This window comes from Trachypithecus francoisi, unplaced genomic scaffold, assembly GCF_009764315.1.
Source record: "Trachypithecus francoisi isolate TF-2019V2 unplaced genomic scaffold, Tfra_2.0 Lachesis_group13, whole genome shotgun sequence".
NCBI lineage: Eukaryota > Metazoa > Chordata > Mammalia > Primates > Cercopithecidae > Trachypithecus > Trachypithecus francoisi.
Window position 1 is genome coordinate 72,629,597 of NW_022681458.1, and position 25,092 is coordinate 72,654,688.

Sequence of the window (25,092 nt, forward strand, 5' to 3'; positions counted from 1 at the left end):
CTGACTTCAAATTATACTACAGAGATATAGTAGCCAAAACACCATGGTACCAGCATGAGAAAAGATACACAGACCAATGGAACAGAATACAGAACCCAGAAATAAATTTACACACCTACAGTGAACTCATTTTCTTATTTTTAAATTTTTGTTTATTTAAAAATTATTTTTGAGATGGAGCTTGCTCTGTTGCCCAGGCTGGAGTGCAGGGGTGTGATCTTGGTTTACTGCAACCTCTGGCTCCCAGGTTCAGGTGATTCTCTTGCCTCAGCCTCCCGAATAGCTGGGATTAAGGCACCCACCACCATGCCTGGCTAATTTTTGTATTTTTCAGTAGAGATGGGGTTTCACCTTGTTGGCCATGGCTCGTCTCAAACTCCTACCTCAAGAGATCCGCCTGCCTTTGTCTCCCAAAGTGCTGGGAATACAAATGTGAGCAACCATGCCCGATCCCTACAATGAACTCATTTTCGACAAAGGTGCCAAGAACATATATAGGGGAAAAGACAGTCTCTTCAGTAAATGGTGCTGGGAAAACTGGATATCCATATGCAAAATAATGAAACTAGACCCCTATCTCTCACCATACACAAAAATCAAATTAGGCTAGGCACAGTGGCTCACACCTGTAATTCCAGCACTTTGGGAGGCCAAGGCAGGAGGATCACTGGAGGCCAAGAACTTGAGACCAGCCTGGGCAACATAGCAAGACCCACCTTTCTCTCTCTCTCTCTCTCCCTCTCTCTCTCTCTCTCTCTCTCTCTCTCTATATATATATATATGATTAAAAATCAAATCAAAGTGGATTAAAGACTTAAATCTAAGACTTCACACTATGAAACTACTAGAAGAAAACCTTGAAGAAACTCTTTAGGACATTGGACTGGACAAAGATTTCTTTTTTTTTTTTTTTTTTATTATACTTTAAGTTCTAGGGTACATGTGCATAACGTGCAGGTTTGTTACATATGTATACTTATGCCATGTTGGTGTGCTGCACCCATCAACTCATCAGCACCCATCAATTCATCATTTATATCATGTATAACTCCCCAATGCAATCCCTCCCTCCTCCCCCCCAAAGATTTCTTGAGTAATACCCTATAAGCACAGGCAACTAAAGCAAAAAGGGACAAACTGGATCATATCAAGTTAAAAAGCTTCTGCGCAGCAAAGGAAACAAAATAGTGAAGAGACAACCCACAGAATGGGAGACAGTATTTGCAAATTATCCATCTGACAAGAGATTGATAACCAGAATATATAAGGAGCTCAAACAACTCAATAGGAAAAACAAATCTAATAATATGATTTTTAAATGGGCAAAGATCTGAATAGATGTTTCTCAAAAGAAGACATACAAATGGCTAAGAGGTTGATATAGTTTGACTCTGTGTCCCCACCCAAATCTCATGTTGAATTGTAATTCCCAATGTTCAGGGAGGGACCTGCTGGGATGTGATTGGATCATTGGGGTGGATTTTCCCCTTGCTGTTCTCATGATAGTAAGTTCTCATGAGATCGGGTTGTTTAAAAGTATGCAGCACTTTCCCCTTTACTCTATCTCCTGCTGCCATGTAAAGATGTGCCTTGCCTCCCCTTTGCCTTCTGCCATGATTGTACATGGCAGAAGGCAATGTACATGCCTTCTGTACATTGCAGAGCCCTCCCCAGCCATGCTTTCTGTACAGCCTGTGGAACTGTGAATCAATTAAACCTCTTTTCTTTATAAATGATCCAGTCTCAGGTAGTTCTTTATAGCAGTGTAAGAACGGACTAATACAGAAAATTGCTACTGGGAGTGGGGCATTGCTATAAAGATACCTGAAAATATGGAAGTGACGTTGGAACTGGGTAAGAGACAGAGGTTGAAGCAGGAGCTCAGAAGAAGACAGGAAGATGAGAGAAAGTTTAGAACTTCCTACAGACTTGTTGAATGGTTGTAACCAAAATGCTGATAGTGATGTGGACAATGAAGTCCAGGCAAGGTGGTATTAGATGCAGATGAGGAACTTTTTGGGAAATGGAGTAAAGGTCACTCTTACTACGCTTTAGTAAAGAGACTAGCAGCCTTGAGCCCCTGCTTTAGAGATCTAGAGCAGGAATGCTTTTTACAGCGCCCAAGTCACCCCTTGAATGCTTTGCTTCTTAGAATTTTTTTCTGCCAGATCCCCTAAATCACCTCTCTCAAATTCAAAGTTCCACAAATCTCTAGGGCAGGGGCAAAATGCCACCAGTCTCTTTGCTAAAACATAACAAGAGTCATGTTTGCTCCAGTTCCCAACAAGTTCTTCATCTCCATCTGAGACCACCTCAGCCTGGATCTTATTGTCCATATCGCTATCAGGTTTTTGGTCAAAGCCATTCAACACATCTCTAGGAAGTTCCAAACTTTCCCACATTTTCTTGTCTTCTTCTGAGCCCTGCAAACTGTTCCAACCTCTGCCTGTTACTCAGTTCCAAAGTCACTTCCATATTTTCGGTTATCTTTTCAGCAATGCCCCACTCTGCTGGTACCAATTTACTGTATTAGTGAATTTTCACACAGCTGATAAAGACATATCCGAGACTGGACAATTTACAGAAGAAAGAGGTTTAATTGGATTTACAGTTCTACATGGCTGGGGAAGCCTTACAATCATGGTGGAAGGCAAGGAGGAGCAAGTCATGTCTTACAGCACGCAAAGAGAGAGAGCTTGTGTGGGAGAACTCCTCTTTATGAAACCTTCAGATCTCATGATACTTATTCATTATCATGAGAACAGTATGGAGGAAACTGCCCCTGTGATTCAATTTTCTCTCACTGGATCTCTCCCACAACATGTGGGAATTATGGAAGTACAATTCAAGAGAAGATTTGGGTGGGGACACAGAGTCAAACCATGTCAGCCACTGTCCTACAGACCCCAGAATGGTAGATCCATTGCATCTTGCACCGTGCGCCTGGAAAAGCCTCAGGCACTCAACACCAGTCCATGAAAGCAGCTGTACCCTGCAGAGACACAGGGGTGGAACTGCCCAAGGCCATGGGAGCCCACCCCTTGCATCAACATGCCCTGGATATGAGACATGGAGTCAAAGAAGATTATTTAGGAACTTTAAGATTTAATAACTGCCAATGACCATACTGCCCACGGTAATTTATAGATTCAATGCCATCCCCATCAAGTTACCAATGACTTTCTTCACAGAATTGGAAAAAACTACTTTAAAGTTCATATGGAAGCAAAAAAGAGCTTGCATTGCCAAGACAATCCTAAGCCAAAAAAACAAAGCTGGAGGCATCATACTACCTGACTTCAAACTACACTACAAGGCTACAGTAACCAAAACAGCATAGTACTGGTACCAAAACAGAGATACAGACCAATGGAACAGAACAGAGCCCTGAGAAATAATACCACACATCTGGCCGGGCGCAGTGGCTCAAGCCTGTAATCCCAGCACTTTGGGAGGCCGAGGTGGGTGGATCACGAGGTCAGGAGATCGAAACCATCCTGGCTAACACAGTGAAACCCCGTCTCTACTAAAAAATACAAAAAACTAGCCGGACGAGGTGGCGGATACCTGTAGTCCCAGCTACTCGGGAGGCTGAGGCAGGAGAATGGCGTGAACCCGGGAGGCGGAGTTTGCAGTGAGCCTAGATCCGGCCGCTGCACTCCAGCCTGGGCGACAGAGCGAGACTTCGTCTCAAAAAAAAAAAAAAAAAAAAAAAAGAAATAATACCACACATCTACAACCATCTGATCTTTGACAAACCTGACAAAAACAAGAAATGGGGAAAGGATTCCCTATTTAATAAATGGTGCTGGGAAAACTAGCTAGCCATATGTAGAAAGCTGAAACTGGATCCCTTCCTTACACCTTATACAAAAATTAATTCAAGATGGATTAAAGACTTAAATGTTAGACCTAAAACCATACAAACCCTAGAAGAAAACCTAGGCAATACCATTCAGGACATAGGCATGAGCAAGGACTTCATGACTAAAACACCAAAAGCAGTGGCAACAAAAGCCAAAATTGACAAATGGGATCTAATTAAACTAAAGAGCTTCTGCACAGCAAAAGAAACTACCATCAGAGTGAACAGGCAACCTACAGAATGGGAGAAAATTTTTACAATCTACCCATCTGACAAAGGGCTAATATCTAGAATCTACAAAGAACTTAAACAAATTTACAAGAAAAAAAATCAACCCCATCAAAAAGTGAGAAAAGGATATGAACAGACACTTCTCAAAATAAGACATTTATGCAGCCAACAGACACATGAAAAAATGTTCATCATCACTGGCCATCAGAGAAATGCAAATCAAAACCACAATGAGATACCATCTCACACCAGTTAGAATGGCAATCATTAAAAAGTCAGGAAACAACAGGTGCTGGAGATGATGTGAAGAAATAGGAACGCTTTTACACTGTTGGTGGGACTGTAAACTAGTTCAACCATTGTGGAAGACAGTGTGGCGATTCCTCAAGGATCTAGGACTAGAAATACCATTTGACCCAGCGATCCCATTACTGGGCATATACCCAAAGGCTTATAAATCATGCAGCTATAAAGACACATGCACACATATGTTTATTGCGGCACTACTCACAATAGCAAAGACTTGGCACCAACCCAAATGTCCATCAGTGATAGACTGGATTAAGAAAATGTGGCACATATACAGCATGGAATACTATGCAGCCATAAAAAAGGATGAGTTTGTGTCCTTTGTAGGGACATGGATGAAGCTGGAAACCATCATTATCAGCAAACTATCACAAGGACAGAAAACCAAACACCACATGTTCTCACTTATAGGTGGGAATTGAACAATGAGAACACTTGGATACAGGGTGGGGAACATCCCACACCGACAGGGACCTGTCGTGGGGTGAGGGGAGGGGAGAGAGATAGCATTAGGAGATAGACCTAACGTAAATGACGAGTTAACGGGTGCAGCACACCAACATGGCACATGTATACATATGTAATAAATCTGCACGTTGTGCACATGTACCCTAGAACTTAAAGTATAATTAAAAAAAAAAAAAAGATTTAATAACTGCCCTGCTGGGTTTTGGACTTGTATGCGGCCTGTATCTCCTTTGTTTTGGCCAATTTCTCCATTTTGGAACAGGAGCATTTACCCAATGCCTGTATCCCCATTGTATCTTGAAATTAACCAGCTTGTTTTTGATTTTATGGCCTCATAGGTGGGAGAGACTTGCTTGTCTCAGATGAGACTTTGGACTTGAACTTTTGAGCTAATGCTGGAATGAGTGGAGACTTTTGGGGACTGTTGGGAAGGCATAATTGGTTTTGAAATATGAGAAGGACATGAGATTTGGGAGAGGTTAACAGCAGAATGATATGGTTTGGTTCTGTGTCGCCACCCAAATCCCTCGTTGAATTATGATCCCGAATGTTGGAGGTGGGTCCTGATGGGGAGTGATTAGATCACGGGGAGTGGTTTCTAATGGTTTAACACCATCCTCCTAGTGCTGTCTTGTGAGTGAATTCTTATGAGATTTGATTGTTTAAAAGTGTGTAGCACTTCCCCCTTCACACTCTCTCTGTCTTGCCATCATGTGAAGACATGCTCACTCCTCTTTGCCTTATGCCATGATTGTTGTTTCCTGAGGCCTCCCGGCCATGATTCCTGTACTCTGTGGAACTGTGAGCCTATTAAACCTCTTTTCTTCATAAATACCCAGTTTCAGGTAGTTCTTTATAGTAATTTGAGAATGGACTAATATAGTAGGTATCATAAGACTCTATGATTAAGTATATTCAGTGGGAGCATTTGCCAAAACTTTCAAACTTGATGTGAAAGGTTGTATCAAAGTTCTTTTTTTTAAAAGCCTAATCTGGTAGACAAAGGTAACGTATCTTCCTGATTTTTTATTTATTTTATTTTTTGAGATAGGGTCTTGCTCTGTTGCCCAGGCTGGAGTGCAGTGGCACGATCACAGCTCACTGAAGCCTTGACTTCCCAGGCTTAAGTGATTCTCCCACCTTAGCATTCTGAGTAGATGGGACTAGTCATACACCACTATGCCTGGTTACTTTTTAAAATTTTTTTATAGAGATGGGGTGTTTCCTAGGCTGGTCTCCAACTCCTGAGCTTAAGCGGTCCTCCTGCCTTGGCCTCCCATGGTTCTGGGATTATTGATGTGAGCTACCACAACTGGCCTGTATCGAAGTTCTTAAGGACCAGCCTCCTAATAGTGTAGGATATCTTCTAAATGCTCTCTGGTACACAATAAAACATTTGAATGATCAGACTAACTCCAAGCAAATTAAATCCATGCTGCAATAACAGTTCAGGAATAAGCACTTGTTGTAGACAAAAGACAGTATTCTGCACCGACTGAGAATACAATTTTTTAGTGATTGCAATTACCATGTCATTTTTCTTGCTTTTATGTCTTCCTCTGTTCCTCTTCCCTCCTTTAAGATCATGTTCATGTTCTTAAGACTTCTTCTCGCCGGGCGCGGTGGCTCAAGCCTGTAATCCCAGCACTTTGGGAGGCCGAGATGGGCGGATCACGAGGTCAGGAGATCGAGACCATCCTGGCTAACACGGTGAAACCCCGTCTGTACTAAAAAATACAAAAAAATTGCCGGGCGAGGTGGCGGGCGCCTGTAGTCCCAGCTACTCAGGAGGCTGAGGCAGGAGAATGGCGTGAACCCGGGAGGCGGAGCTCGCAGTGAGCTGAGATCTGGCCACTGCACTCCAGCCTGGGCGACAGAGTGAGACTCCGTCTCAAAAGAAAAAAATAAAAATAAAATTAAATTAAATTAAAAAAAAAAAAAAAAAGACTTCTTCTCTATGCCCAAATTAGTAAAATTATACTCTAAAGAGATATTGTCCTTTCAAACAGGTCACCTACAGCAACTAATTATTGGGGTCTCTACTGAGAAAAATTCTGTGACTTTTAACTAAATATTTTCAAATGTGAATTTTGGGGAAACTAATATTTATTTGCCTCTCCTACATGGCAAAACTGCCAGTTCTGCTATTTGAAAACCCCCAATGACTTTATTTTCTACCATCACTTTTTTCATGTGCTGCCAAAATGAAAATGTTTAAATTAAGTGTGTTGTACAAATGGTAGCCAACACAAACTTTTTTTTTTTAATTTGTAAGAGTTTAAAGTTTTAATTTTACATTTTGACCTTTTTTGTAAGGGTGTATGTTATGTGTTTAACCTTTGTTAACATTAAAAACTGTAATGTGTGCGTAGAATATTACTTTCTAGGGCTAAATCTCTGATTTCCTGAATCTTACATCTTTTTCTTGATTTACTCCCTCATCTTGCTAAAATACACCTTGGAGTAGCTTCCTTAAGAAAGGGTGTATGAGAGGTAAAATGCTTTAATTATCTGAACAGTTTATTTTATTTTTTAATCATTTTTATTTATTTTATTATTTTTTAAGGACCAGTATGATAGTATGAAAAGCTTATCTTTTAAAGTCATGCATGATTTATAGTTTGATTGGTTATAGAATTCTGGGTTCAGAATTCAGAATTTTGTATTCACTGTTTTATATTCCTTTGGCATCTAGTATTGCTATTGAAAAGCATGATGCTGGCCGGGCACGGTGGCTCAAGCCTGTAATCCCAGCACTTTGGGAGGCCGAGACGGGCGGATCACGAGGTCAGGAGATCGAGACCATCCTGGCTAACACGGTGAAACCCCGTCTCTACTAAAAATACAAAAACTAGCCGGGCGAGGTGGCGGGCGCCTGTAGTCCCAGCTACTCGGGAGGCTGAGGCAGGAGACTGGCGTAAACCTGGGAGCCGGAGCTTGCAGTGAGCTGAGATCTGGCCACTGCACTCCAGCCCGGGCGACAGAGCAAGATTCCATCTCAAAAAAAAAAAAAAAAGAAAAGCATGATGCCATTGATGATCTTCATCTGACATATGTAATTATTTTTACTTTTCTTTCTTTCTTTTTTCTTTTCTTTTTTTTTTTTTTGAGACAGTTTCACCCTGCCTCCCTGGCTGGAATACAGTGGCATGATCTTGGCTCACTGCTGCAACCTCCGCCTCCTGGGCTTAAGCACTTCTTGTGCCTCAGCCTCACAAGTAGCTGGGATTACAGGCATGTGCCACATACCTGGCTAATTTTTGTACTTTTAGTAGAGACAGGGTTTCGCCATGTTGGCTAGGCTGGTCTCGAACTCTTGGCCTTAAGTGATCTGTCCGCCTTGGCTTCCTGAAGTGCTGTGATTACAAGGGTGAGCCACTACGCCTGGCCATTTTGCTTTTTTTCTTTTTCTTCTTTCTGTCTTACTGAATGGTTTTAGGGTCCTGTCTTTATCTCTTGTGCTCCAAAATTTTACAGTGATGTGCCTTGAATTATGTGCCTTCATTCATTTTTCTGGGCATTCAGTTGATGCTTTTATTCTGTAAACTCATATTTCTTTCATCCTGAGAACTTTTATTGTTTTATTTCTTAGATAATTTTGTCCCCTTCCATTTTATCTTTCTGTTCTAGAATCCCTCTGATAGACATTGGATTTTTTGAAATAATGCTGTAATTTCTAAGAATCTTTTCTCATTAGTTAAGATAAGGCTTAAATGCATATGATAGAAAACTGCAAATAATATACAGGTTTAAAGTGCAGGGGTGTGTGGTAACGGCAGCTATACAGTTAACAGGGACTAAGACACCACCTTCTCTTTTTTTTACTCTGTTACTTTTTTTTTTTTTTTTTTTTTTGAGATGGAGTCTTATTCTGTCACCCAGGCTGAAGTACAGTGGCATGATCTCAGCTCACTGCAACCTCTGCCTCCCAGGTTCAAGCAATTCTTCCTGCTTCAGCCTCCCAAGTAACTGGGATTACAGGCACCCACCACCATACCCCACTAATTTCTGTATTTTTACTAGAGATGGGTTTTCACCATGTTGGCCAGGCTGGTCTTGAACTCCTGACCTCAGGTGATCCGCCTGCCTTGGCCTCCCAAAGTGCTGGGATTACAGGTGTGAGCCACCACACCCAGTCTACTCTGTTATTCTTTGTACATAGATGGCATCTATGTACAAAGTTTGCTAATGGCTCTGAATAGCTGCTGGAGTTTCAGCCCTCATGTCCACATTCTGGATAGCAAGAAGGAAGAAAGGATGAACGTAAGAAGGGAGTACTCTATTTCCTATCTCCTTCTTCTCCTCCTCCTCCTCCTCCTTTACCTCCTCCTCTTTCTTTTTCTTTCTTCTTCCTTCTTCCTCCTTTTCTTCTTCCTCTTTTCTCCTCCTCCTCCTCCTCCTCCTCCTCCTTCTTCTTCCTTTTCCTCTTTTTGAGACAGGGTCTCACTCTGTCTCCCAGGCTAGAGTGCAGTGGCACGATGTTGGCTCACTGCAGCCTTGACCTCCTGGGCTTAAGTGATCCTCCCACCTCATCCTGCCTGGTAGCTGGGACTGCAGGCATGTGCTGCCATAATTTTTTTGGTCTTTTTTGTACAGATGGGTTCTGGTACGTTGCCCAGGCTGTTCTCCTTTTAAAGAATTTTCCAAGAAGTCCCACTTAGCAGTTTTCCCTGAATCTCATTGATCATAATTTTGTTACACCTGGCTGAAAAGAAAGCTGGACGTATAGTCTTTTAGCTGAGTATATTTCTACCCTGAATAAAATCTGGGTCCTGCTGCTAATGAAGCACAGAAGAAATAATCTTTGGTAGGCAACTAATTGTTTCTGCCATTTTCTTTTTGTTCTACTGAGTTTCAACTTTGTATTCTAAGTCTTCTGTTGAGTTTTTAAATTTTAGCTATGAAAATTTTAATTCCTAAGATTTTTACTTGAAATGTTGTTGTTTTCATTAAAATCTAATTCTTGGATAATGGGTGGAATACTTTTTATGCCTCCAAGTAGGCTTGGAGTAGCACAGACCTAGTTTTTAATGCTAACTCTGCCATTTACTGGCTATATGACCTTGAGCTTAAGCTTTCAATATTGAAAAATGAGAATTAACTTTGTGTTAATCAACTCTATATTTTTTCATATTATAAAAAGTCTTTGTGAACATTAGAATAAACTTGGAGAAAACAGCAAAATAAAACTTGTAAGGAATTATCCAAAACAATCACTTTTAACAGTTTGCTGTTTGCTTTAGTTTTTCATGTTGATCATATTGACCAATATATCTCCTAACCAGATTATAGGCTTTTAAAATTAACCCATAAAATAGGAGATTAGTTAAGAGTGCTGGGCACATAGTAGACCCTGAGGTATAAATATATTGGAGGATTAACAACTTTTACTTTGAATTGGTTTCTATTTATATAATAACAGAATATGCCAGGCACGGTGGCTCGTGCCTGTAGCCCCAGCTACTCTGGAGGCTGAGGTGGGAGTTTTCCTTGAGCCCCAGAGTTCAAGGCTTTCATGAGCTATGATCGTGCCACTGCACCTTGGGCAACAGACACCCTGTCTAAATAACAGAATATACTAATATATCTATATATTCAGGCTATTGTGCACAATGCCATCTGTTTTTATGATGGCTAACTCAGGCGGAGCTCATAGAACATATGCTAATATGTACAGATTTTTACTTTTTGTTGTAAATACTAGTGACCTACTTTAAAAATTTGTTAGAATACATATCTGTATTTTCATATATGTATGCAAAAGCAAATTCTGGACAAGAAACAACAATAGTGATTGGAGTCTGGAGGGAGGATTAGGAAGAGGCATAGTGGATGGACTGGAAGGGCGCTCGCTACACTGTGTATGGAAAAAGCATTTTTGGTTTTTGAGCCATATGACTATTCAAACATTAAATGAACTTTATATATATATTTGGTGTATCTTTTCTTATTATACAATTATTTTTAATTGCATACTTTAAAGACATGAAATATTTGAAGAGAAATACAGAAAAGCATTAATAAGATATAAAAGTTACCTATTATCTCATACCCCAGAGGTAACTACTGTTAACATTTGACACATTTCTTCCAGTCATTTATACATTATAAAGTTGTACTTACATGTATTTGTGAAATTGGAATATACTATGTAATGTTACATATTCTGCTTTCCCCCACCTACATATTGATTATATTATTTGAATCACATCTCATGTAACTGAGAGTATGATTTAACTATATTCTCCATGATTATTCTCTATGATTGAATATTTAGAGGTTGTTTCCATTTTTTGGCTATTATAAGTAACTTTGAGATAAAGTGCATGGCACATAAACCTTTATGCACTTCTCTGATCATCTCTTTGGGATAAAATTTCCAGGAGAGGAATAACTGGGTCAGAAGCTGTGACCATTTGACAGGTTCTTGTTAGCTGTTGATATGTTGAAAGATATTTTTCTTTGTGATAAGTTAATACATACAGTTTTTCCCCCAAGGAACATATGCAGGATAAACATATTATCAAAGCTGTAGAACAGCAGCAGCAAGAGGAAGAAGATGAAAAGATTAGAAAATTTATCAAAGCAAAAAAGTGTCTTATACAAATGGGGAAAGAAAAAGAAGCTGAAACACACAGGTAGGCTTTAATAATGTGTATAATAAAGTACTATCTGAAATTATTATGATTTTATGATTATTATGACAGTAGTCTTTAGGAACAGAGGTCTTATTTTATATATGACTAGAGCATTCAGTGATTTGATTTCAGTTTGGGATGTGGATGTGAAGACATCATCTTGTAGATGGTCAGAAATGCTGATCTGCTGTCCCAGAGGAGTATGAGCTGAAGATGGCTTTGTGAGCCATTGGTATATAAGTGGCAGTTGGAGTTGTGGATACAGATGAGCTCACCTAGGGTGGGTAGGTAAGAAATGAAGGTGGCATAGTCCCTAGGGAACTCCATTTAAAAGTCAAATGGAGAAAGAAGATAATGTGAAGACCAACGAATAGTTTCCAGAGATTGGAGAAAAACCAGGGAAACATCAGGGAGAAGAGTCTCAGTAAGAAGGGAACAGTCATCAGTGTTAGGTCAGTAATGGGATTAAGTATAATTTTTAAAATGAAGTATTCATCCGATTTAGAGGACATTGCTTATATTAGTGATCAGTTTGGTATGGGGTGTAGAGATAAGAGTAGGAGGCCAGATTGCAGTATAGGGGGTTTCTGTCTAAATCATGCTTTCCCCTTGTGCAGAATCCTCTGATGGCTTCACAACTCACTTAGTCTTTACAATGGCCCATAAGGCTCTCCACCTACCCAAATTTCCGTCTTCCCAGCTCATCCTTTCCAGCCTTATCCCTCAGACCTCTTCTCTTACTATTCTCTCCTCTCCTTCTTCTCACCTGTACTGGACTTGGCTCTGCCTGCTCTAGGGAATGCTCACCTCCAGAGAGCACGTAACTTGCTTTCTTAACTCTTTCAGATCTGTACTTAAATATTACCTTGTCACTGAGGCTTTCTCTGACTACCTTATTTAAAATTATACCCCCTCCCCAATTGCTTGTCACTTTACCTGCTTTCCCCACCCTCGTTGCTTGATATATAGCACTATATATTTTTTAAATTATTTATTTTGTTTACTGTCCTTCTCCTCCAGCAATCATGAAAGCCCCATGAGGACACAGATTTTTATTTTATTAAAACTTTTTTTTTTTTTTTGAGACGGAGTCTCGCTCTGTCGCCCAAGCTGGAGTGCAGTGGCCCGATCTCAGCTCACTGCAAGCTCCGCCTCCCGGGTTCACGCCATTCTCCTGCCTCAGCCTCCGGAGTAGCTGGGACTACAGGCGCCCGCCACCTCGCCCGGCTAGTTTTTTGTACTTTTTAGTAGAGACGGGGTTTCACCGTGTTAGCCAGGATGGTCTCGATCTCCTGACCTTGTGATCCGCCCACCTCGGCCTCCCAAAATGCTGGGATTACAGGCTTGAGCCACCGCGCCCGGCCATTAAAACTTTTTTTTTAGAGATGAGGTCTTGCTGTGTTGCCCAGGGTGGAGGACAATGACTATTCACAAGTGTGATCACAGTGCCCTGTAGCCTCAACCTCATAGCCTCCAGGGATCCTTCTATCTTAGCCTTTTGAGTAGCTGGGATTAAAGGTGCGCACTACCATGCCCAACTTCTAATGTTTTTGTTCACTGTTAGGTCTGTCCTCAGCACCTGGAATAGTGTCAGGAGCATAGTAAGCAATCAATAAAACTGTTTAAAATACTGTTTTTTGGAATTCTACCTGAAATGTCACCTTTTCTCTGAAGGCTTTCTTTTTTTCTCCTTTGTCCATATCATTTTCTAGCTTTCTCTTTTTTTTTTTTTTTTTTTTTTTGAGGCGGAGTCTCGCTCTGTCGCCCGGACTGGAGTGCAGTGGCCGGATCTCAGCTCACTGCAAGCTCCGCCTCCCGGGTTTACGCCATTCTCCTGCCTCAGCCTCCCTAGTAGCTGGGACTACAGGCGCCCGCCACCTCGCCCGGCTAGTTTTTGTATTTTTAGTAGAGACGGGGTTTCACCGTGTTAGCCAGGATGGTCTCGATCTCCTGACCTCGTGATCCACCCGTCTCGGCCTCCCAAAGTGCTGGGATTACAGGCTTGAGCCACCGTGCCCGGCCACATTTTCTAGCTTTCTCATGGCATTTATTACCCTTTGTCTTGGATAGTTATAAAGACATTTGCATAAATGTCTTTTCTCCACTTTAAATTGTAATTTCCTTGGAGTATGCACTGTATCCTTTCTCATCATTTCTCACATGCTGCTTTGCCAATTCATTTAGTAAGTGAATTTGTCACAACAAAATTATTTTTTATACAATTTCATAAATAAAAATGCCCCAATTTATTTAACAAAATATATTTATTCTTATGATGTACCAGGCACATGCTTTGCCCTTCACTAGAGAGAGGACCCATTCCATTTCTGACCTGAGGAATCTCATAGTGAATTTGAGAGGCCAAAGTAGGAGGATTGCTTGAGGCCAGAAAGTTGAGACCAGCCTGGCCAGCATAGCAAGATCCTGTCTCTTAAAAAAAAAAAAAAAGGAACCTTAAAGTGTAAAGGGAGAAATTTAAACAGATCAAGTCAAAAAAGTGCTGTGAATAAATTCCAGACAGAGTATTGTGAGGGGATGGATATTTAGGATTTTGATAACTTTAATTATTAGATTATTTCCTTGATTTTATTTAAATAAAGGCCTTTTATAGCCTCAGCCTCCAATGATAGAGTAAGCAGGGTAGTCTGATAAAATATTGAAATATTTTCTGTGGCCAGGTGCAGTGGCTCACGCCTGTAATCCCAGCACTTTGGTATGCTGAAGCAAGTGGATCACTTGAGGTCAAGCGTTCAAGACCAGCCTGGGCACATGGTGAAACACCCTCTCTACTAAAAATATAAAAACTAGCTGGGCTGAGGCAGGAGAATCGCTTGAACCCAGGAGGCAGAAGTTGCAGTGAGCTGAGATTGTGCTACTGCACTCCAGCCTGGGTGACAGTGAGACTCTGTCTCAAAAAAAATTTTTTTTCTTTAATTTTTTTTTAATAGAGTCTCACTCTGTCACTCAGGCTGGAATACAGTGGTACACAGTTCACTGCCACCTTGAACCCCTGGGCTCAAGCAATCCTCCTGCCTCAGCCTCCTGAGTAGCTGGGACTACAGGTCTGTCCCACTGCGCTTGGCTAAGACTTTTTTTTTTTTTTTTTTTTTTTGAGACAGAGTCTCGCTCTGTCGCCCAGGCTGGAGTGCAGTGGTGTGATCTCAGCTCACTGCAACCTACACCTCCTGGGTTCAAGCGATTCTCCTGCCTCAGCCCCCTGAGTAGCTGGGATTACAGGCGTTGTGCCACCACGCCTGGCTAATTTTTGTATTTTTAGTAGAGACAGGGTTTCACCATGTTGGTCAGGCTAGTCTCGAACTCCTGACCTCATGATCCACTTGCCTCGGCCTCCCAAAGTGCTGGGATTACAGGCGTGAGCCACCGTGCCCAACTTAAAAAATTTGTCTGTAGAAATGGGGTCTTGCCATCTTGCCCAGGCTGGTCTCTTAACTCCTGGGCTCTAACGATCCTCCTACCTCAGCCTCCCAAAGTGTTGGGATTATAGGCATGAGCTACCACACCTGGCCTAAAATATTTTTCAATGTAGATAATTTTAAGATCTTATTTCTTACACACACACACACACACACACACACACACACAAGAGAGAGAGAGAGATGTATTATACATATTACTCTCTTTGGATTTTAGAATATATGTTACTTTATAGATAAAAAATAATTTCTACTTAAAATAATCAATGTATGTAAGGAGCAATGGGGCTCCTGTTAGTTTTGTAAGAGACTACAAGTTATCTCAGACTCCCTAATTAAGTTATGTTGGCTCCACTGGACATCTGTTCATGAAGATTTGACAAGTATGGTTATTTTGTTACAGGCTTATGGAGAAACGAAGAGAAAGAATACATAACTTCCTGAGTGAACTATTGAAAGAGAAACTTGACAATGAAGATACGATTATTGCTAGAGATATTGCAGAAGCTGAGGCTGAATGGGAAAAAAGAGAAAGAGAAAAAGATGAAAAAAACAAAGCAGAATTAAAAACAATTGCAGAATATAGAGCCATTGTGGTAAACAATTCAATTGTGAAAATAAAAATAGAAAGACAAAGTTAGGACCTTTCCACTGTGTTTCCCATCCCATCTGCCTCTCTAACCAAAAACTAGCCAAGATATTAAAAACAATGCATTAATTATCCTCCTGTATTTTTGAAATTGGACAATGTTTACTTCCCAACAAAGATGACATGACAGTTACAAATGAGATATTTATAGATGCAAAGTAATAATCTCTTCTGTTTCAGAACCATCTGAAATGCAAAGGTTATTTATGTGGTATACTTTTCATTTGTATGTTTTAAAGACAAACCATGTAAAAATTATACATTTGTTTAATATTTCAAAACTTATATTTTACATAACTGTCATAACATTTAATTTGGATAGCTGATAGTTTATACACATAGGAGCAATTTTTTTTTTTTGAGACGGAGTTTCACTCTTGTTGCCCAGGCTGGAGTGCAATGGCACAATCTTGGCTCACCGTAACCTCCGCCTTCCGGGTTCAAGCAATTTTCCTGCCTCAGTCTCCAGAGTAGTAGGGATTACAGGCATGCACCATCATGCCTGGCTAATTTTGTATTTTTAGTAGAGACAGGGTTTCTTCATGTTGGTCAGGCTGGTCTCAAACTCTCGACCTCCCGAGGTGATCTGCCCACCTTGGCCTCCCAAAGTGCTGGGATTACAGGCATGAGCCACCACGCATTGCTGGAGCAATTAATTTTTTACTTACGCATTTCCCTTCCTTGAGAACATCTTTTTTCTTTTCCTGCATTTTCTTTTTCAAGCCAATAAACATTGTCCTGTATCACTTGGGTGTTTTCTGATATTCAGGAAATAGGACAAAACCAAAGTAAACTGGCCTCATGGGAACCACCCAGGTGCATGCACTTTTCTGCTCCTGTATTGCTCCTGGCTGACTCTCCTCTGCTTCAACTCTCTGACTCTGTGCCTTTTCAGACAGGACTGGTTGCTATAACTGGTTTTAATTTGTTTCCTTTGCCTTAAACATCTAGATGAAAAATAAAGAGGAAGAAGAAGGACAAAGAAAAATAGAGGCTAAAGAACAATTGCTGGCTGTCATGAAAGCAGATCAAATTTTCTGGGAACATGAAAAGGAGAAAAAATACAAAGCTGATAAAGAACACCGAGAGGTTCAAGATGCCCATATTCAGCAAATGGTAATTATTCCTGAATGTTTATACTTACATTAGCAATAAGTATATAATACAGAATTCATGCTAGTTTTCTATCTCCCAAGCAGTTTCTTTCGTCAGATAAGAAAAAAATGGTCATTATGGTTATGGCTCAATAAAATATATTAAAAATATAGGGTTAGTTTCTGTTTTTATCTCCAGTGAAGTTCCCATATGAGTTTTATCTTTTAAATGAATGTTTATCCTTCTTTAGTGTCTATTATACTTTAGTAAATATTAAAGAAAATACAAATGCATGTGGCAGGCCATAATGCTCATCTTCTTTGTTTTACTTTTTTCCCATATCTCAAAGACTATGTTGATTGGGATCTCATAGGTTTCAGATTTGAGGTGAATGGAGATATCAGATTTTAGAAGATATGTAGAGGACCTAGCATCCAATCATTTGCAACTAAAACTTGTTTTTGAAATGGCTGTAACATTTTCCATTCCTACCAGCAATGTATGCAAGCACAACTTACTCCACATACTCATCAACACTTGATATTGTCATCCTCTAATTTTAACTATTCTAGTATAGTGATATTTTATGGCCTTATTTTACATTTCTCTAATGACCAAAGATAATGGACATCTTTTCACATCCTTGCTAGCCCTCTGTATACCTTCTTTTGTGAAGTGTCTATTTAAGAGTGTTGCCAATTTTTAATTGGGTTTTCTTAGTGCTGAGTTTTTTAAAATTGATTTTTATTGTGGTAAAATATAACATGAAAAAGTACCATTTTAAGCATGGTTAAGTGTACGGTTCAGAGGCATTGAGTACATTCACATTGACGATCGCCACTCTACCTCCAGAGTTTTTCATCATCCTGTACTAAAACTCTGTACACGTTAAACAGTAACTCCCCATCCTCTCTTTCTTTTCTCCAGTCTGGGTAGCCTCTGTTCTATTTTCTATCTCAATGAATTTGATTATTCTAAGTATCTCATAAATGGAATCAGACAATATTTGTCCTTTTCTGTTTGGCTTTTTTCACTTTTTTTTTTTTTTTTTTTGAGACAGAGTTTTGCTCCATTGCCCAGGCTGGAGTGCAGTGGCGTGATCTCGGCTCACTGCAACCTCTGCCTCCAGGGTTCAAGCAATTCTCCTATCACAGTCTCTCAAGTAGCTGGGATGACAGGTGCCCACCACTACGCCAGGCTAATTTTTGTATTTTTAGTAGAGACGGGGTTCCACCATGTTGGCCAGGCTGGTCTCAAACTCCTGACCTCAAGTGCCCGCCTTGGCCTCCCAAAGTGCTAGGACTCCAAGTGTGAGCCACTGTGCCCGGCCTCCATTTTTGAATTGGATTTTTTGCTGTTGGGTTTTAGAGGTTTTGAAAATATTCTGTATATTAATCTCTGATCAGATACACGATTTGCAAATGTCTTCTCCCATCCCATGAGTTACCTTTTCACTCTGTTGATATTATCTTTGAGATATAAAAGTTTTTAATTTTTGGCCGGGTGCCAAAATTGTTTCAGTCACAGTCAAATAAGATCAGTATTTGGAATCCTGATTTACTTGTTGAAGTCTTTAAGAAGTTTTCTTTATCAAATACTTGGTTCCTCTTAGGTACAATTTTTACAAATACTTGATTTTTTTGGCCTTATTTTCCAGTTTTCAGGATAGTTAATTAGCTATTATCTTCCAAATGTACTTGGAAAGTACTTTTACCTTCATCTATTAGCATTTTTAGGATTTTAAACTTAATTTTTTGGAACTTTTTCTTTATAAACTTATATTTATGCTTAATGCATATCAAATGTGAGGTACCAATCATATGTTCCATCACAGTAATTCTTTCCTTCCATTGTCACTTCCTTTCTGTGCTTCAAATGGTTCTTTCTGTTCCCTCAATATTTTTCTATATTTACTAAACTAACTTATCCAAATTGTTGCTTATTAAGTTCCCAAATATTAGCATTTTACCTTTGATGAGAGATAGACTTTGGCCTTTTTTTGACCTTTTCTCCAATCTTATTGTCATTTTCTACTTTTTAAAACTCTGGTATTTTATCCCCAATTTCACAAATAGTATGTAAACTGAATTTTGAATTGCAGCACCCAATAATGAAAAATTTGATATTTTACATTAATATGGTTGCTCTGTTCCATCAAAAATTTAAATTTATGGTAGATATCAGGTTTGGGCTACTGTTTTATGCCAACATTTTGGATTTTGAGAAATATTTTTATGAATATTAAATATATTCCTAAGTAGACATAGTAACTGTTACTTTAAAAAATAAACTCGCCGGGCGCGGTGGCTCAAGCCTGTAATCCCAGCACTTTGGGAGGCCGAGACGGGTGGATCACGAGGTCAGGAGATCGAGACCATCCTGGCTAACACGGTGAAACCCCGTCTCTACTAAAAAAAATACAAAAAACTAGCCGGGCGAGGTGGCGGGCGCCTGTAGTCCCAGCTACTCGGGAGGCTGAGGCAGGAGAATGGCGTAAACCCGGGAGGCGGAGCTTGCAGTGAGCTGAGATCTGGCCGCTGCACTCCAGCCCGGGCGACAGAGCGAGCCTCCGTCTCAAAAAAAAAAAAAAATGTCGGGCTGGAGTGGCCGGGTTTACGCCATTCTCCCGCCTCAGCCTCCCGCGTAGCTGGGACTACAGGCACCCGCCACCTCGCCCGGCTAGTTTTTTGTATTTTTTTTAGTAGAGACGGGGTTTCACTGTGTTAGCCAGGATGGTCTCGATCTCCTGACCTCGTGATCCACCCGTCTCGGCCTCCCAAAGTGCTGGGATTACAGGCTTGAGCCACCGCGCCCGGCCAACTCGACATTTCTTAAAGTGCCACAGAGAATACAAATGAAAAGTTGCCAACCAGAGCATCACAGAAAAGCCATAAAAAGAATCCCATCCAATGTAAATTAATATAAACAATTAAAAGACAAAATTTGTATAAAATATTGGTAAACTGGCTTTTGGCAAATTGCCTACTTATTCCACTCAGTGCCCTCTCAACCTACATTGATAAATGTCACTCATTTTTTATTGTTCCAGTTTAAAATTTTTGGGAAATAGATAATGTAAATGGTTTTAGTCCAGATATTCACTGCTGATTTAATCTTATGTGGCTGGGAACATGGTATATTGGGCTGACCCAGCACAGTAGAGTTGAGTGAATTCCTCCAGAATAGTGGATGGTTAGAGACAATGGTGGCTGTGCATTCTAAACCACCAAAGTTCACATCTTGTAAGTGGTTGAAACAGGATTCTAAACTCTGTTCCCTGAGTTTTATCTAAATTTCATGTTTCGCTATGTCACTGTGTTATTTGCAAATGTATCACATTAGGCAATTAATAAAGGTTTCATTGAGCCACTACTTTGAGCATGATAGGAAAGTTTCTGAAATACATGATAGTATATAGTTGTTAAATCAGAACTTGTAAAATATCAATGAGTTTAGAAAATTATACCTACATTTTCAAATGCTACCTATATTTAGAAAGTTCACGTTCTTAACCAATATTAAGTTATATTTCCTTTCTTTCCCAAATAGGCCAAAAATAAGTTTAATGCAAAGCAAGCAAAACAAGCAGAATTAGATTATTGCAAACTTACTGAAGCTCTTGTGGCTGAAAAAGAGAAAGAATTTCAGGACTATGCCAGAGAGGTAATTGAACTTGAATCGGAAACAACAAATAAATATATTTACCCTCTTGTAAAAGCTGTACAGGAAGGACCTGGAGGTGGCCATGGACCAGTGCTTGTGGACAGAGGTGGATTGAGACCCAGCTATCAGGCAAATGATATTACTGGAGTCCAGCTCCCTTTTTATAACTCTCAGGGACCAAAATATAATTTTCAGAAGTCAAAGAGAAGGTTAGGTTTTACATGGTAGAAAAAAATTATTTTTAACATTGAGAAGACTAAGTTGTAGCATATATGAGCTTCACATGTAAATGGATTTATGTTAATAAAGCTGTTCTTCATCTAAGTACAATTAATGTCTGATTTAATTGATTGTTCTCAGTATTTCTTTTGAGTATATATAAAACCCCAATTTTGAGATTCCTTTTAACTGTGGTAAAATACACAAGTAAAATTTACTTTTTAAATGTACATTCAGTGGTATTAAGTACATTCAAAATATTGTGTAGCCATGACCATTGTGTAGTTTCAGAATTTTTCAGTGCTCTGACCGGAAACCCCATACCCATTCATTAAGCAGTCACTCCCCATTCCCCTTCCCCACAGCCCCTGGTAACTGTTTATATGCTTTGCCTATACTGGGTATTTTGAATAAACAGAATCATACCGTGGCCTTTTGTGTCTGGTTTATTTCACTTAGCGCATTTTCAAGGTTCATCCATGTTGTGCCATTTATCAGTGCCTCATTTCAGTTTATGGCTGAATAATATTCTCCTTGATATATTTCTTTTCTCCTCAGCAGAAATTCATATGTTTATTTGTTTTGTCCTTCTGTAGTTAGTATCAGATAACATTACCAGCATTATTACACTAACAATAGGATTATTGAATGAAGTTTAAGACTTCTTTGTGGTTTATTTTATGAAGTATATCTTATTAGACATGTACACATTATAATATTTTGAGGTCACTTAAAATAATTCTACATGTAGTTGTGCCAACTTGAGACAAGATGACAAAACTTGTCTTGTTTCCAAAGAGACAAAGCAGATTAGCAGTTACTAGGGGCTGTGGGGGAGGGGAATGGGGAGTGACTGCTTCATGGGTAGGGGGTTTCCAGGTGGAGCACCAGAAACTTCTGGAACTAGGTAATGGTCATGGCTACACAATACTGTGAATGTACTCAGTACTACTGAATTCTGTGTGATTTTTGTGAACTGTATTCCCCCCCCTTTTTTTTTTCATTTCTTATTGAGGTAAAAAACACAGAACACATAGTTTAATGTCTTAATCATTTCTAAGTATATAGTTCAATAGTGTTAAGTATATTCGTATATAGTTCAATAGTGTTAAGTATATTCATATTGCTGAACAATCTGCCAAATTTTTCCATCTTGCACAATTGAAACTCTGTATAAACAACTAGTCTCCATTTCCCCCTCCCCTCAGCTACTGGGAAACATCATTCTACTTTGTTTCTGTGAATTTCGACCACTACAGTATAAGTCCTTTTGCGACTATTTCATTTAGTGAACGGTCCTCAAGGTTCATCCATGTTATAGTCAGTTTTCTTCCTTTTTAAAGCTGAATACTCCATTGTATGTATATCACATTTTGTTTATTCATTCCTTCATGAATGGACACTTGGGTTGCTTCCACCTCTTGGCTATTGTGAATAATGCTGCTTTAAACGTGGATGTACAAATAACTCTAAGATCCTTTCCATTCTTTTGGACATATACCCAGAAGTAGAATTGTTGAATCATGTAATTCTAAATTTTTAGAAACTCATACTTTCCTCCATAGCAGCTGAACCATTTTACATTTCCAACAGTGCACGAAGTGCACATCCTCACTACCATGTTTTTTTGATGGTAGACATCCTGAATGACTTTGAGGTGTTATTTCATTGTGATGGTGATTTTGATTTGCATTCCCTAAGGATTAGTAACATTGAATGTTTTTTCATATGCTTGCTGGCCATTTGTCTATCATCATCTTTGGAGAAATGTCTGTTCAAGTCCTTTGCCCATTTTTTTCATGTTATTTGTTTTGTTGTTGAGTTGTAGTTATTGTGTATTCTAGATTGATCCCTTATCAGATAAATGATTTGCAAATACTTTTCCTTCCTTAGGTTGCCATTTCACTGTTGTATCCTTTGCTTATTTCTCTTTAAAATCAAATACACATGTATTTTACTCAACACAAAATAACTTTGTTCTTTTCACTTAATATATCCTAGAGACACAACACAGCAGATATAAATATCTTCATTTCTTTTCCAACTGGCATAGTATTCTCTTGCAAGGGTGTACCTGTTTATTCAACCAGTGGTATACCAATAGATGTTTGTGTGGTTTCCAATCTTCTGCTATTACAAATTCTGTAATTAACAGCTGCCTTTTTTTTTTTTTTTCATATTTTTGTCGGTTAACCTTTCAGATAGATTCCTACAAATGGGAATGCTGGGTAAAGGTGTAAATTGTTCAGTGTATCATTCTCTAAGAGACCAAGTCTTGAGCAAACATTACTTATGTCATGAGCCTCTTGGAATCTGGTAAAACTTAGTGGCTTTTACAGCAGTAAGGTACACACACACATATACTCTACAATTCTGCATATAGTTTTAAGGACTTCCACAATGCCCTCTAATAGACTGCACAGCACAGTGACTAACATACATCCAACATTGTGGCTCAGTATATCTGGGTTATACTTTTTTAAAATGGCAGATTATGTGGGCAACCATCATTCTGAGTTACTGTTTGTGGGTTTATGGACCTCAGGTTTTAAAAAACAAACTGTTTTAAAGAAGTAAAATAGCTGGTTATTTTAACACTGTATCTACTGATTCCTAAATTGTGTGCCAAGGCATACTGAGGAACCACAGTGAACTCACAAAGGCACAGCTGGTGGGACAGTTTAAACTTTTGAAACAAATTACCTGACATCTGTAAGACTAGCCAGAGGTAGTTCAACATACTAAAACTCTGCCTTTTGATGACATCCTGTCTGTAAAGCTGGATTTTCAGCAGTTGATGGGATAAAACATATATTGCACAAAATCAATGTATTATGGGAGAGGATGGTGTGATCTGATTCTGAGGTTTGAGAAGTTGTGCTGTGACCAACAGTTGCAGACATCCCATTAGTAACTCATTGTGGTTAAGAATGGAACTGTAAACATATTTTTTAAAATTTCAGATGGCTAAGTTGTTAGATACACTTTAGCTATGTGAACTTTCTATTTACTTTTTTATTAGAGATTGGGTCTCACCTGTGGCCAAGGCTGGAGTGCAGTAGCATGATCACAACTCACTGCAGCCTCAAGCTCTTGGACTCAAGCAATCCTCTTGCCTCAGCCTCCCAAAGTTTTGGGATTATAGGTGTGCTCCTGGCCTTTTAAATTATTTAATAAACAGATGTTAGGTATTTCTTCTGGCCCAGGGATAACACCATGTTAAAATTACTGAGACGCACAGGTAAAGTGAACCAAGAAAGTCTGGGAACTTCTGCTATATATCCTTTCCTTTAAATTACATAAATACAATATGTAGTGGTAATTAGTAATTTTAGACAGCTATCTTCTCCCATATTATAAAACAGGAAGTAAGTTTCTACGAAATGGTTAATACATAAATTTGTTATACAACCAACTTAGCTTGAGTGCAGGATAACATAAAACACCAGATTACTAGTTTTTCTGCCTTACATATACAATTTATTTTACTTTAAATTGCGCTGGGCTTTCTACTAAAGGACATTGAGAAGAAAGGTAAGGCTACACAATGTTTTTAAATAATCACAAAATAATTCAGTGAAAAGAACTGAATGGCACAGCAGTGGAAACTCAACTGCTCTAATCTGCTAATTTGATAAGAGAAACTCGTAGATAAAATCTGTGGCAAAGACATAACTTGGAACAAGGCATTCTGAGTCCTGAGAGGACTTTGATGGGAGCGGGGAAATATAAAAATTATGAAAACAAAAAGTTATCAGGTAAGGAAATATGTTTAGGAAAGAAACCTAGGCCGGGCGCGGTGGCTCAAGCCTGTAATCCCAGCACTTTGGGAGGCCGAGACGGGCGGATCACGAGGTCAGGAGATTGAGACCATCCTGGCTAACACGATGAAACCCCGTCTCTACTTAAAAAAATACAAAAAACTAGCCAGGCGAGGTGGCGGGCGCCTGTAGTCCCAGCTCTCGGGAGGCTGAGGCAGGAGAATGGCGTAAACCCAGGAGGCGGAGCTTGCAGTGAGCTGAGATCCGACCACTGCACTCCAGCCTGGGCGACAGAGCAAGACTCCAGTCTCAAAAAAAAAAAAAGGAAAGAAACCTAGAAAGTAAACAGAAAAAGCAGGCTGGGCGTGGTGGCTCACACCTGTAATCCCAGCACTTTGGGAGGCCGAGGCGGGCAGATCACGAGGTCAGGAGATGGAGCCCATCCTGGCTAACACGGTGAAACCCTGTCTCCACTAAAAATGCAAAAAAAAAAAAAAAATTAGCTGGGCGTGGTGGTGGGCGCCTGTAGTCCCAGCTACTCAGGAGGCTGAGGCAGGAGAATGGTGTGAACTGGGGAGGCGGAGCTTGCAGTGAATGAGCTGAGATCCCACCACTGCACTCCAGTCTGGGTGACAGAGCGAGACTCCGTCCCTCCCCCCGCAAAAAAGGGAATAGAAAAAGCAAATTGATGCCTTAAGTATTTTAATACACAATTTGCAGTTCATTTGTTGCACTCACATTTTATACATTTTCTTGGATA

The 25,092-nt window shown here is 39.7% G+C and overlaps 1 protein-coding gene across 1 annotated transcript in view; it reads left to right on the plus strand.

Annotated features, from left to right (window-relative positions):
• Positions 1-21,001, plus strand: part of CCDC173 (coiled-coil domain containing 173) — a 59,899-nt gene extending 38,898 nt beyond the window's left edge. Inside the window, exons 6-9 of the mRNA XM_033231193.1 lie at positions 11,372-11,511; positions 15,349-15,541; positions 16,546-16,710; positions 20,239-21,001. Coding sequence (XP_033087084.1) covers positions 11,372-11,511; positions 15,349-15,541; positions 16,546-16,710; positions 20,239-20,580 — 840 coding nt within the window. The 3' untranslated portion in view covers positions 20,581-21,001. The remainder of the gene's footprint in view (positions 1-11,371; positions 11,512-15,348; positions 15,542-16,545; positions 16,711-20,238) is intronic.
• The last annotated feature ends 4,091 nt before the right edge of the window (positions 21,002-25,092 follow it).